General features: G+C 43.2%; 1 protein-coding gene across 2 annotated transcripts in view; it reads right to left on the bottom strand.

The window, feature by feature from the left end:
* Window positions 1-454: 454 nt before the first annotated feature.
* The window catches only part of adgra1b (adhesion G protein-coupled receptor A1b), a 122,734-nt gene continuing 108,864 nt past the window's right edge, over window positions 455-14,324 (bottom strand). For both annotated transcript variants that reach the window (XM_072436686.1, XM_072436685.1), the window contains 2 exons: window positions 2,640-2,735; window positions 455-2,380 (listed from right to left, as the gene is read on the bottom strand). In XM_072436686.1, coding sequence (XP_072292787.1) covers window positions 1,045-2,380; window positions 2,640-2,735 — 1,432 coding nt within the window. In that variant the 3' untranslated portion in view covers window positions 455-1,044. The remainder of the gene's footprint in view (window positions 2,381-2,639; window positions 2,736-14,324) is intronic.

Below are 14,324 nucleotides of genomic sequence, written 5' to 3'. Positions count from 1 at the left end.
AACAAGAACAACGGCACAAGCTGCAGCAGTCTTCAAGGCCAATCGTTTGTTTGCAGGAAGAAAAAACAAACAGAAAGCTTCATACAACAGCAACGCATGCTTCTGGAATAAATCAAAAGAAGTGAAAATTAGGACGCGGCAGTCGACAGAACTCGGCCGTGGGCGGGTTTGTGGATGTTTTAAAGGTAAGCTGACACGGACGCTCAGTGATTCGGTAATCGTTCGCACTTTGACCGTTGTTGTTTTGTTCGGTTTTGTTTGGCGATGGACGGTTTGGCGATGGATTGGGTGAAAACCTGGCTGTTCACAGTGTAACCAACGGAATAAATAACACGCTTCACCCACGAGCGAGGTGGAACAGACGGACGCCGTTTCTACTGCTTTCGGGAAATGTGGAAACACCGGTGAAGACATCATATGCACGATACCATCAATTGAAACCTGGAATAAAATGAGGTCCAATCTTTTCACGGGTTGGATTGTTATACCTGTCATCCACACGGCTCTTGCAAGTAATAGTATCTTTGTATAGTATTTAGAAAACAAAAAGAAAACCTAGTAGTTATTCACAGTTGCTTGACTGAATGACAAAAATACCCATGGAGTCTAAAATTGCTGGTTTAGTTTTCTAAAAGATGGATGCCAACAGTTAGTTTGTTAAAGTACTGGAGGTGCACTGTCATCTCAGATTATTGTGGTCCAGAGTATAAAATCTTGCAGCGAGTTGAGCACTAACACACAGATTCAGACACACACCATTCATGTTCTTGAATATATAGATCTGTAGTGACACGGAGCAGAGGAGATACCTTCAGGAACATGTGACACCATCTGGGTGGAAACGATTCTGGTCCGTTGATGTAACAGTGCCCCCTAGTGAGCACTCATTTCATTACTGTACAGTAAAACGGCACACAGAAAACATGACGTCAAAATAAAATATTCCACATTGATTTGACAATTCCAAAGTCGTTAAATCCTTTTCTCATTGAAAGGGAGGCGAGGGTTATATTTGGTGGGGTTTGGGTAAATTCCTTCATGGGACTACACAGTAGTTTCGTTCTTCCAGGGCCCAGTGCGTATATTCCCTGTGCTGTCTGACGTGTACAGCAGTCCTTCGTGGAGCCCACCCTTTAGTATCCCGTTCTGATTGGGCGGGTTCTGAGGGAAAGATTGTCTGCGCGGTGCGTGCATTTCCAGATGGTGATGAGCGGCCTCCTCCTCGGCCACTTTACCGCAGCCGCACAGGAACACGCCCGTGTCCGCCTCAGCGGGGCAGAGCGAGGGGAACAGGTCTGCTTTGGCACAGCAGATGTGCCGGTGGCACGGGTTGTGGCAGGCCGTGTGGCAGCTATGGTGCGCCTCGGGCTCGTGGATGTGGGGGCAGATGTGGGCGTGCCGCTCGTGTGTGCTGTGAGGGCTGTCAGTGTGGGAGCTGTGCACGCTGCCTGTGTCTGCGCTGGAGATGTGGTAGGCGTACTCCCGCTCACCACCACACGGGGCAGGGGCCGGCCGGCGGTGCAGGCTGCGGCTCTTAGTCCTGCCGCTGGTCTTTAGACAGGGGTGCAGCTGTATGCCGGGCCGGTAGCCCTCGGGGTCCGAGTGCAGCAGGACGTGGGTGGCCCCGGGCTCCTCGTCCAGCAGCTGCTGCGTGTGCAGCGCGGCGCAGCAGGGGGCCACAGGGGCCACACACGACACGTGGTTCTGGTGTTTACAGTGGCAGCTGAGCAGAGCCTTACAGGCCGTGGCGTCATGGTGACAGTGGCCGTGACAGGGCACGTGCCCCGTTGTGTCGCCGTTCACGTTGACCTTGGGCCGCGTTGGAGCCGCGGGACCCTGGGGAGTAGGGCAGGCGTTACCGTGGCGATTGGGGCAACAGGAGCACCAGCAGTGCCACACGTCGTCCCGCTTGGCGCAGTGATGGATAAGGATGAAGAGGCCGAGCGTGACGGAGAAGGCACCGTACAAACAGCTGAAGATCATGTCCAGGAAGTCGCCCTGGGACACGGCCAGAGCCCCGAACGTCCACGTGGCCAGGAACAGGAAGAGAGTGAAGGCGGCCGTCCGAAGCTGCGCCTTGAACGAGTGCTCATTGGCCAAAAGCGCCGGGTTGATGGGGATGCCCGGGCAGCCCGCAGGACAGTGGCTCCCAGGGGCTGGAGTCAAAGCTCCTGGCTCTGCCCCCTGGTGGCAGTGAGGAGGTACATCCACAGCGGCCAGGCGCTGCTGCTCCTCTGATAACGTCTTCAGCTCGTACTTCTTCTCTGGATGCTTCCGCAGCTGTATGAAGGTGCAGGTGAAGTAGATGCAGGTGACCAGAACGATGAAGGCCACGGGGCCAAAGAAGGCCCCCAGACTGGGCTCCCACGCCATCCAGCAGCTGTGCACAGAGGGCAGCAGGGTCAGGTCAGGAGTTTAGACAGAAAACATTCAACATCATTTAAGCTATTGGTCCATATCAGTTCACTGCGTGCTCTTAGTCACAGACACGTGCCGCTTTGTGGAATGTATGTGTTCTTTTTAGAGCTCATATACTGAATAGCATTGGTGCAATATTTATCCCAACACCTCCCAGGGAACCAGATGGAGGTGAATATGATGAGATTTAACCTTGAGATCAGGAATAAATGCAGACTTACTATGGTGCTTGCTCCCCGCTGCCATAGTTGTCTATATTGACGGCTGCCGTGACCCCGCAGATGATGAGGGGCACCCCGCCACTGACTAAATAAAATCTGTGGAGAGAGAGAGAGAGAGAGAGAGAGAGAGAGAGAGAGAGAGAGAGAGAGAGTCAGATACAGCGCTTTGAAACAGCCCTTAAGCCCTATCTTTCATCTGGATTACAAAGGCACAAAGTCAAATGTGATGGAGTAACTGCCTGAGATAAGTAGACAAGGCCAAACCAGACGGAGAGATAAAGTAACACATACGATTGAGCTTTTTGCGGCGAACGGGCCAGTGTCTTATTGATACATATGGCCATTTCAACCTGGATTCAATATTGAGGAAGAGGGAAAAACAGCAGGGCGAACAACTCGAGACGCAGAATTGAAACGTAACTCATCAGTTTGTTTGTAGCGGCGCCGCGCGGGTGTGATCCCGGCTACAGCGCCACCAATGTGTACATTCCATATATACGTTCAATATATACGCCAATCACGCTGCAGCGGCTGCCACACTGAGCAGCTGTGAGGACTGTGACCCGGCTGAGACGAGATGAGTTTACACAAATGTGGAGCGGATGTGGACACTGGATTGGGACCTGACTTTACATAGTTGGGACTTAAAATTCTTTCCTCTTTTGAGTTTCTGCCACGTGGAATACTATTGACAGTTATGAGATGATAATATACTTTGACTAAACTGTCGTATCTTCCATCCATCCATCAGATTTTAAACACATTTGAGACTTTTGGATGATTTAAAGCACTGTTTTTTCAACCTTTACTGAGTATTTATATATTTTGAACGTCTGTGCTACTGTGTGGTCTTTCTTTACATTTGGTTATGGTGATTTTTTTCTGCTTTCAACACTCACACTTGGTAAATTATCCAGTTAAAACCATGTGCAAATTTTTTTATGGCACATCTTAAAATCTCCTTGAAGATTGGTTGAAATTCAAATCCTTTCCTTCATTTTAATTTGAGGAGTTTTATGTCCGATATAAATGGTCTTAAAATTAAGTGTGATTTTAGAGCTTTATTCATCTCAGTCCAACATTTTCAAACATTTTGCACAATGTCAAAATATTGATAATGGTGGCTGGAAATCACATATTATCCAGAAACCAATGTGGACACTGTATATTTTGACATTATGTTATAAAACGCCATGAATATTTTGTGATTTTGAAGCTCCTCCATTGAGATGCATAAATATGTTCCCACTCTCCTCAAAGACAAATTACTGACACATTTCTGCATGAAGCATAAGAGGTGTCCTTGAAGTGACATCCAGCAAACCCTTGATACATGTTTGAGATTAAAGCGGAGCGTGTAAAACAAACAGGATGCATGGTTAATCCCGGGACCACCTCCATCACAGCAGCTGCCTCCTTAAGCCTTTTAATGGGAGTCTGCTGGGACTCCGGAGAAGCCTTGTTTTTGAGATGCTAGAATGATTAGCCTGATACACACATGATTAAGTGGTTACGAGAACTTAGCGCTCGACAGGGAAATGCAAACGGCGCCGTGTGACTTCAGTCTCTGTGCTTCGACACGCTGTTGACGTGTTAAAACTACATTCTGTTTGAATCTCTATGGAAATGTTTCTTTAGCTCTAAACGTGATGGATCAGAAAAGTCACTAATGCAGGAAAACACACTTTATCCCCTAATTTTTACTTGCTGACATCGAGCGTCGGTGCATCTGCTGCGAGCGCAGGGCGTGGAGCTCTACACAAGAGGTCATTACAAATATGAGGTGGAGTGAAGCACGTTGAGGGCGTGGTCTGGTGGCCATAATCATAACTAATAAAATTAAAAAGTACTGCAATGAAAAACATAACATAGGTAACATGCCCAAGACATTTCCTGGAGTCATATTACTGTCCTCATATGGGCGAGGTTCTCAGAATAAAACTATAGTCATGGGCATAAATAACACAAATGATACAATAACTATAAAATAATGAATACAGTCCAATAATATACAGTGCATGTGCCTTAAATAGCACACAGATTTGTTCCCAAAATTAAAAAAAACTAATATTGAAATACACCTTTGGAGCGCGGTTTCTTTATTTAATTCCCCTGTATTTCAAAATTAGTTTTTTAAAATTTGTTAAATCAAACAGTTTTATTGTAATTCGTCTCATGAATCAAAACGAAAAACAAAAACAGTCAGTGGATATATATATCACGGATTTCTGGACTATAAAGGTTTGTAATTGAGTCAAGATCAAGTATTAGGTCATCCTGAAAACAATGTTCAAACAATATCGCCAATTGCCCAACATAAACATAACTTTTCTACCCTTTTTTTTTTCTCTGATTCTCTAATTTGCATATCTCCAAAACAGCAAATGCACTAAAATCACATCTACCATAAACACAATATCTGCATGGACTAGTAATAGTAATAGACCTGGTAAAACATGCCAGAACCCAGAACTGAACCCACAACCTCCTCGCAGGTGGGTAAGAGGCACCAGCCGTTTTGCCGTTGCCATTTCCTGTTCACATTTCTCACATTCGTGTTCATTAACGTTAGAAACCTCCATTCAACAGATCCAAGTTTACCGAGCACGCCGCAGACCTCCAATTACAGTTCAATGTTGCGTGAAATGATATTAATTTAGGTGAAAATAGGTGCTCTTTTTAACACAAAACACTCCAGGAGCACGGAGGCTATTTCTGATATGGATTTGTCGAGCCGTCTTTTATGAAATGCATTGATTAACTGCCATAACCGTCATTCAGAACTATTGTAAGGTTACACTTGTTACAGATTTTAAACTTTTATATTTAGTCCTTAAATGCTCAAATATGGCTCAGATTACATTTATATTCAATTTTAAGAGCAATCTTTCGCTAGATATTATGTTCTTGCACTTTATAGTTTCTAAAAGATAAATCATAGTTAAGGACACAGCCTAAACACATTCTGTATCATAATAAAGGCTTTAACTTAAGGGGTTCTTCTCAACTCTCCTAAAATGTCTTTATTACATACTTTTTTACAACCACTGGACGATAAAATTAAGTTAAGCCTAGTCACAGTCAGAGTAAAAAGATTGAAATGAAATTCTCCTCAAACAAGTCTAAGTACAGTTTTGTTTCTTAGTGTCATTTCTTTCTTACTATGATAGTGACAGTTTGAAGCGCTCGGATCAATTTTTGTTGGCCCAAATAACCAAACGTAGGACTTTTTAGTGTAAAATTGGACACATTCCGTTATCATAACCTAAATAGCAAATACTTTGACACAATACAGAGCTAAAATAAATGCCCCAAGTCATTTTAAAGGTTTGGCGTCTCATCAAATGCATTTGAAAGATTCACTTCATTGTCATGTGTTACGTGGCCCTTTGCTCCGGATCTGTTTTTAAAATGCGTCCCTGGTGTAAGTCCTATCGTATTATGATAAAGCAGAGACACTCTCTTTGTCTTATACATACACGTGCCACCTTCAGGGCAATTTCAGAGCTGTGCCACCTCAAAGGAAGATTATATACGTAAACACTCAAAATACCACTTTGAGTGAATTAATAATGAGGGGAATAAAACATAATTAATAATAAACGACAATAAGAATAAAAGCTCATTGAATGTAACGTTGCATAATGTCTCCTTCACACAAAGCATCCTTATCCTCCTCTGTCCTTGTCCTCTGACTTTCGCCTTACCATTCACAATTATTCCATTTCCTGTTCAATCTCAGCCTTTACCTCCGTCGTAACCCTTCTCTCCTTAGCTTCCCTTTACAAGCCTTCTGTCCTCTCTCTCTCTCCACTCTCTGTCGCAGTCCGTCTCCGTCTCCGAGCAGCCATCTTTCTCGCAAAAAGAAGGAACGAAAATTCAATTACAATCAAGATGTTTGTATGGACGTGCGGCGGCTGAAGGCGGGGCGGCCGGACGGAGCAGGTCGGGGGTATTATCGGGCTGTCGGCGCCACCTCGGGGGAACCTTCTCCAACAGAAAGCCATTTGCACACACGTCACGCAGATGAGTACAAATGAGAGGGACGAGAGCGCGTCGGCGAAGGCGCTCGCTCTACGCGGCAAAAGGGAACGCGCCGCGGTCGCGTCGAGCAGAGGTTCTCGAACGTTTCACACCGAGCGAGCGTCCAAGGAAAGTATTCAGCCTTCCAGCGCACGACCGGATGTAAACCAGGTCTATAACGAGTGTAAATGGGGAAAAAACAGGGATAAACAGGGTCTAAATAGGACTAGACCAGTGCTACAGAAGAAGAAGAACTAAAAAAGAAGGAAGAGATTCAACACTTGAACTGAAGAGAAGTCTGCGTACGACCAAAACAAGCTCACGTACCACAGCTTGAGAACCGCTGATGAGTTGTACGTAAAATTTAACAAAACGACTTCATTATTTTACCAATTCTGACAAATGCGACTTTTCCCCTCCATATTTTATCCGGTAAAAGCAGGACAAAATCGGACATCGTGCATTTGTAGAAGTTTCCAGATCGTCCTTTACCTTTAATATCTGCGTCTTTAAGTGTTTAAGCCTCATCGCCATGGTTCCAGAGGAGGAGGTTTAAATGGTAAATCGTAAAATGCATTGACGAGCTTGATGAAATTGTATGTTTCTGCTTTCCCTTGAAAAATCTATCGCATTTATTTGTTTAAACTGCTCAAAAAAACGTAGAAAATCCCACTCCGCAGATCTGACTCATGAGCTTAGCCTGGGTTTAATGCCACACTGAAGAACGATCCAATCAACGCAACAACATCTCGAAAACAACGGACATTTTTGTATTTCAATTCAGTCAAAATCGATTTTTATTTACCACCTTATTTTGCGCAGGCTTTTATCCAAGTTAATATTGAATTGACCTTTTATTATTCATTATTTTACATTGCACCATATCGCAGTTCACCTTTACCTTTAGCATTGGTCTCTTCACCTTTAGCATTGGTCTCTTCACCTTTAGCATTGGTCTCTTCACCTTTAGCATTGGTCTCTTCACCTTTAGCATTGGTCTCTTTACCTTTAGCATTGGTCTCTTCACCTTTAGCATTGGTCTCTTTACCTTTAGCATTGGTCTCTTCACCTTTAGCATTGGTCTCTTCACCTTTAGCATTGGTCTCTTTACCTTTAGCATTGGTCTCTTCACCTTTAGCATTGGTCTCTTTACCTTTAGCATTGGTCTCTTTACCTTTAGCATTGGTCTCTTTACCTTTAGCATTGGTCTCTTCACCTTTAGCATTGGTCTCTTTACCTTTAGCATAGGTCTCTTCACCTTTAGCATTGGTCTCTTTACCTTTAGCATTGGTCTCTTTACCTTTAGCATTGGTCTCTTCACCTTTAGCATTGGTCTCTTCACCTTTAGCATTGGTCTCTTCACCTTTAGCATTGGTCTCTTCACCTTTAGCATTGGTCTCTTCACCTTTAGCATTGGTCTCTTTACCTTTAGCATTGGTCTCTTCACCTTTAGCATTGGTCTCTTCACCTTTAGCATTGGTCTCTTTACCTTTAGCATTGGTCTCTTTACCTTTAGCATTGGTCTCTTCACCTTTAGAATTGGTCTCTTTACCTTTAGCATAGGTCTCTTCACCTTTAGCATTGGTCTCTTTACCTTTAGCATTGGTCTCTTTACCTTTAGCATTGGTCTCTTTACCTTTAGCATTGGTCTCTTCACCTTTAGCATTGGTCTCTTCACCTTTAGCATTGGTCTCTTCACCTTTAGCATTGGTCTCTTTACCTTTAGCATTGGTCTCTTCACCTTTAGCATTGGTCTCTTCACCTTTAGCATTGGTCTCTTTACCTTTAGCATTGGTCTCTTTGCCTTTAGCATTGGTCTCTTTACCTTTAGCATTGGTCTCTTCACCTTTAGCATTGGTCTCTTTACCTTTAGCATTGGTCTCTTTGCCTTTAGCATTGGTCTCTTTACCTTTAGCATTGGTCTCTTTACCTTTAGCATTGGTCTCTTTACCTTTAGCATTGGTCTCTTTACCTTTAGCATTCATTTCATATCTCGTAAGTCTTTTGTATGTTTTTTTGCTGAGGCTCTGAAACGCCGGACGGATTCGGAATATCGTTCTGTCAAACTGTGAAATAACTTTGTGACAGAAACTGCTTTTCGCTTGATTGAATCTGGCACTCGCGATACGTAGTTACATTGTGTTTGCGCTGCATCTTGTCATATTTGCTGTATCTTCTCTTCTCTCGGATGGTTAAGGCGTCTGTCGTCCAGAGGTCGAGCTCGGGCCTTTTTTTTTACTGCGTCTTGTTTATACGTGTGGTGTTCAAACTCCATGTACTCCAGACTAAAACAGAAAAAGAACTGTATATTTGAAGAAAAAATATGTAGTTAAAGCTGAACGCCTGATTTTCAAAGGAAGAGGTTTGTATTCAAGTCTTTCTAACTCGTCTCTTGCGCTCACAAACTCTTTGGCGCTTGCTAGTATTCATAGTATTGTGTTAAATCCAGTGTTCGGAAAAGTCTTTCTCATTCACAAATGTACAAAGTGCCATTGTGTGCACGTATTTCTCCCAAAACAGACCACAAGTTCGACCGTTGGTGCCCCCTTTTTTGATTTGGTTCAGTTGACTTCCTCCCGAACCAAAATGCTGCTCTGTGATTGGTTCCAGTCCTGTCTGCTGGCCTTAAATGCCACGTGATTGGCCCGTTTGAGTTAGGACTGCAAACGAATCAGCAGGAGCCAAACAAGATGAATTCTCAGGAGTTTGTGGACTCGCGAGAATTCATCTTGTCGGCAAGTTTACGTCTTTACAGCTTTGGACGGCAGAACAAAGCAGCACATCTCCCACACCGAAATGCACCTTCCAGGTTTGCGGATGACTCAACAATTATATCAGACACCTACATATTGAGACAAAACGTGTATTTATTCTATGTTCATGCTGAGGGCGTCCCACGAATGAGACTTTGGACTTTTTCTTTCTTTATTCCATTTTGTCCTCCATCTAATAAAAGTGAACTCTCAAGCTGCTTTGTGTGTTGTACATGAAAATTAAGCTGTAACTCACTTATTTCCAGTCAGATCAATCATACTGGGAAACATCAGGATCAGTTTGTTCTCCAAAGCCACAAATAAAATATGAACCCAAAATAAAATTAAAAATTAATAGGATTTTATATGGATTCACCTGGACATTTTTGCTCATTACAAGTCCCTAAAACAATTTCAGCTTTTAAAAGAGAATTGTCAAAACCAAACAGAGGCTCATTTTAGTGCCAATCAGACCCTCCAACACCAGCTTTACTTATTCATATATTTAACAAATAAAACCAAAGAAAGACAGAATTTCCTTTGTGCAGAGCTCGTTTCTACTCATGATTAGAGTAAAACAGACTCCAAGAAACTGGATCAGAGTCCAAAACTGCAGAGTCTCAGCTTCACAAACGCTCCGGAGGGTCAGGAACAGCTTCAGTTTCAATCAAAATTCATTTTTTCCAGCGTTTTAGGACAAACCTGCCCTCTATTTTTAAAAGTAATGCCATGTAATCGAGATCTGCACATTGTTTAAACTGTTCAAACCACATCTTTGTTCAAGCAAAACCAACACACAACAAAACACAAACAGCACAACCGGCCGCGCTCCGTCTCCATCTTTAAAAACCGGCGGCGAGAGTCCTCCCCGCGCGCTCATTTTGCTCTTTATTGAACAGTCCCTGGAATAGAAACACGGTGGCGGCGTATGCAGAGCGGTTTTAAGGGCGTCGGGAGCAGTAATCACGGGATATAAATAGACTGAAGTGCTTTTCCGGTGCAGTTGTGTCGCCTCCTCTTCCTCCTCCTCCTCCCCGGGCGCCTCCGCTTTTGTCCTCCGCCGTGACTGGCGTTTGGGAGCTCAGCCAGGACACGGCCGCGGCCCCGGGACGGGCCCCGCGACGAGCCGTGGACCGCGTCGTGCACACGTGTGACGGATATCCTCATCTTAAACAAAAGGGCAGCACGTGGCGGCTGCTTCGGGACGACAGATCACAAACGGCTTGTGCATAATAAAGGACGAGAGGGCTTAATGGATGCTGCGGCGTAAACGCGAGGCTATAGCCGTGACCTTTTAACGCGCTGGGAAAGAGAGACACTCAAATCTGAAACTACATTTAGATTAACGCATCTGTAAGTTAAGTAAGAAGTGCCTTTTCAACCAACCATTAGCGCGAGTATTTATGACAGTGCTTAGCAGAAGCGTAATTACTTCAGTACATATTGTTTTAATCTCTTTACACAGTTTCCCCAAACACTTTTTAAACTCTTATGAAGTAATGCAATATCAACAAAACAGTGTTAAGAACGATGACCTCGTAAAAGTCTTAATGGTGCATGTTTCTTTCACTCTTACTGTATTTTCTGGACTATAAGTCGCACATAGTTTGGCCGGGGTGCGACTTATATGTGATATTATTCGTTATTTTCACACTGGCAACCACAAGAGGGCGCTCTAGGCTCTAAGTGATGCAGAAGAAGAATCTGCACTTCCTCTACCTCTGGAGTTTGTGGAGTTGTTTAGAAGTGACACAGAGGAAGAAGAATTCAATGGATTTAGTGATTTGGGGTAAAACTGATGCTTTGCTAAACTTGTTAGCATGTTCTTTATGCTATAGTTATCTGAATAACTGTTCATATGTTACGTTAACATACCAGACACTTACCACAGTTCTGTCTGTGCCTCATGTAGCTGAAGGTGTTAGCGTTAGCATACGTCATTTAGCTGAAGGTGTTAGCGTTAGCATACGTACACCTATTCACCATGTTCTCTCATCTGTTATTATTTTAAATTGTATTTCAAGATTAAATGTCTGTTCTTGGTTTTGGATTTTATCAAATTAATTCCACCAAAAATGCGACTTATACTCCAGTGCGACTTATATATGTTTTTTCTTCTCTATTATGCATTTTTTGGCTGGTGCGACTTATACGCCGACTTATAGCCCGGAAAATACAGTATTTTTCACTTTACAAACACATTCTGAGCATCGTAATTATTCACCGTGATGTATTTCAAAGTGTGTCTTACTTATGCTAATAGCGCAGCACTGCTACTTCCTGGTTCGCAAAGGATAAAATCGCGCTATGATTAAACGCAGAGCTGTTTTACTACATAGCTGTACAGGGACAAGATTATTTTTAACAGCCAAAAAGAAGTGTATTATATGTTTTGCTGATATCCAATCATAGAGTAAACAATAACTGAAACTAAAAGATGCCAAAAAAGGCTCAAAAATACTGAATACAGAGATGTTTTATTCGTCTGAAACAACATCATTTCAAAAGCAGTGATTGAAACGAACGTAACACGGCTTGAATTTGAATCGAGTACATTTGAGTCACATTTTCAGTAACTCTTCTGACGTGATTACAATGTCGTTCTCGGCCCGAGAGGCGTGCGAGGTGCGTTGGTTCTGACCCGCGTCGTCTCTTCTCTGCATCTTCGACACAAACCCTGCACCGGTCACATTCGCCGGATTCGAGAGAGATTTCGTCTCGGCTCATATCTCGGTTTATGCACCAGCGACCTCTAATACAAATCACAAAAGCTGCCGGGCCCCCCCCCCCCGAAAACACCTCAGAAAAACAGACCTGGCATATTTGCGTGAAAGGATTTTTGTCAAGCTGCAAGTCTGAAAATGCATTTAGCGGCAGAAGAGGAAAACGCATTCATTATCGACGAGGCCGTTCCAATTAATTTCTTGAGTGACAGGTACAAATAAAAGTGTTATGTTGCATATTTCACAGTAAACGCATATCACGCCTGTTCTTCGTTCGACATAAATTGCTTCCGACGTAAACATTAGCAACGAAGTACAGCTGCTGCTATACAAATACGTGCTTTTTCTTCACAAGTATGAGTGGTGAGGATTGCCAAGTTTCCTGTATACAATATTGGACTTGAAGGACACGTAAAAGGAAAATGTACTTTTTTAACCATTATTATACACTCCTGGAGTAGTATTTAGCTTCATTCACAGTCGTCTGGTTAAGGCTGAGAGTAAGTAAGTACCGTATTTTCCAGATTATAAGTCGCACCAGCCAAAAATAATAGAGAAGAAAAAAACATTTATAAGTTGCACTGGATGATGAAATGCAGTTGCAAGTGTGAAAATAACAAATAATATCGCATATAAGTCGCTCTGGAGTATAACTATAAGTATATAAGTATAAATATAAGTATAAGTCGCACCCCGGCCAAAACGATGAAAAAAGGTGCGACTTATAGTCCGGAAAATACGGTATTAAAACTTCTTCTCACTCCCTTTTTGAGCAAGCAGTGTCATTGTGTATGCTTGAAATTAAATATGAAATATGCAATCAATCAATCAATCAATCAATCAATCAATTATTCCATTATTCCCGTTTATGAGATCCACTTGTGCTGGTTTGTTGTTTTCAAATCCATCAACCACTGCCCTCAATAAAAAACTGCACACTTGTAGCTTTAATTACATTTTTCAATTATAAATCTTTGGTTCATTAAGCTGCCAGTAGGTGGCGTGCCAACACCAAATCGAGACGAGGGAACGCCTGGCCTCTAGAAAGTAATGTGTGTGTTCTATAGACAATATTTCAAGATCTAAAACATTAAAACTGCCAAAGCAAAGACACTTAAGAGAATGTTTCAAGCCCGATAATGCATAACGTGTCTTTTAACTACACCCGGACCCCTTGGATGACGCCGCTGGGGGTCCCTCTCTCTCACACAGGTGAAAATAGATTTGTCTCCAGCCGCTAAATCCCGCCGCTCGAGCCTTTTCTCTGATGGAGAGCATTACCGTCAATCACCGCAGATCAACACCGCAGCGATCCCCGGACAAATTATCCTGTTCCAGAGCGAAGCGCGATGGGAAGAAGACAGCTCATCTACTCTTTCTCTCTCTCTCTTTCTTTCCGTCTCTCCATCGCGCTCTCCTCTCGTGCAGACGTCGGGGGGATTTGCTCGCCTCCATCGCTCCTTCTTCCCCTCTCGAAGGTATCGCGGGGGGATTTGCTCGGCAACGGGAGGAAAAGTGCTGCTTGTAAAATTTGAGGGGATCCTTATCTGATGGGGCCTGATTCTTTCCGGTGGCTCTCAGAGAAAAAGAGTGGAATACATTAGCGAGGAGATGCGTGATACGGAGATGGAGAGATTGTCCACGGACGATGTGGATGGACATGTAAATGGACAAATAATTGTATTGTATGTATTCATTGATGCTACACATACGTGATGCTACTTTCTAATGTCACACTGATCAGGTATGATGTTAGTGATTATATACTTTTACATTTTACATACATTTTGGGGGCATCTTTAGTCGCCAGAAATAAAGGACAAAGATTATGTTTTATTTGTATTATTTAACTTCCTCTTGAGCATCTTCATCTCATGTTGTAGAACATAAAATATGGTTCAATATGGTTATATATGTTATCATATGGTTTAATATGGCTTAATATAGGCCCGACGGGAAAGAAACAAAGCGCCACACATCAGGTGGAGGCGTTGGCGAGAGAGTCGTGGTAAAAGAAACATACGCTCAGCACAGACGTGTGCAGTTTGCAGAAAGCGCACAGATATGGGAACAAATCAATCTAAAAGTGATGAGTCCGTCCCGGAGACACCTGTCATGCTGCAATGTCAAAAAAATATGGAAAAGAGTGTCTGGAATGCCTGCCAATGTGGTCCGATACATTTGGA

The sequence above is a fragment of the Eucyclogobius newberryi genome, unplaced genomic scaffold (genome assembly GCF_026437365.1).
Source record: "Eucyclogobius newberryi isolate DKJ021-1_F unplaced genomic scaffold, fEucNew1.0.hap1 SCAF_8, whole genome shotgun sequence".
Taxonomy (NCBI): domain Eukaryota; kingdom Metazoa; phylum Chordata; class Actinopteri; order Gobiiformes; family Gobiidae; genus Eucyclogobius; species Eucyclogobius newberryi.
The sequence above is the reverse complement of the archived record's forward strand: the minus strand, read 5'-3'. Positions and strand labels throughout refer to the sequence as shown.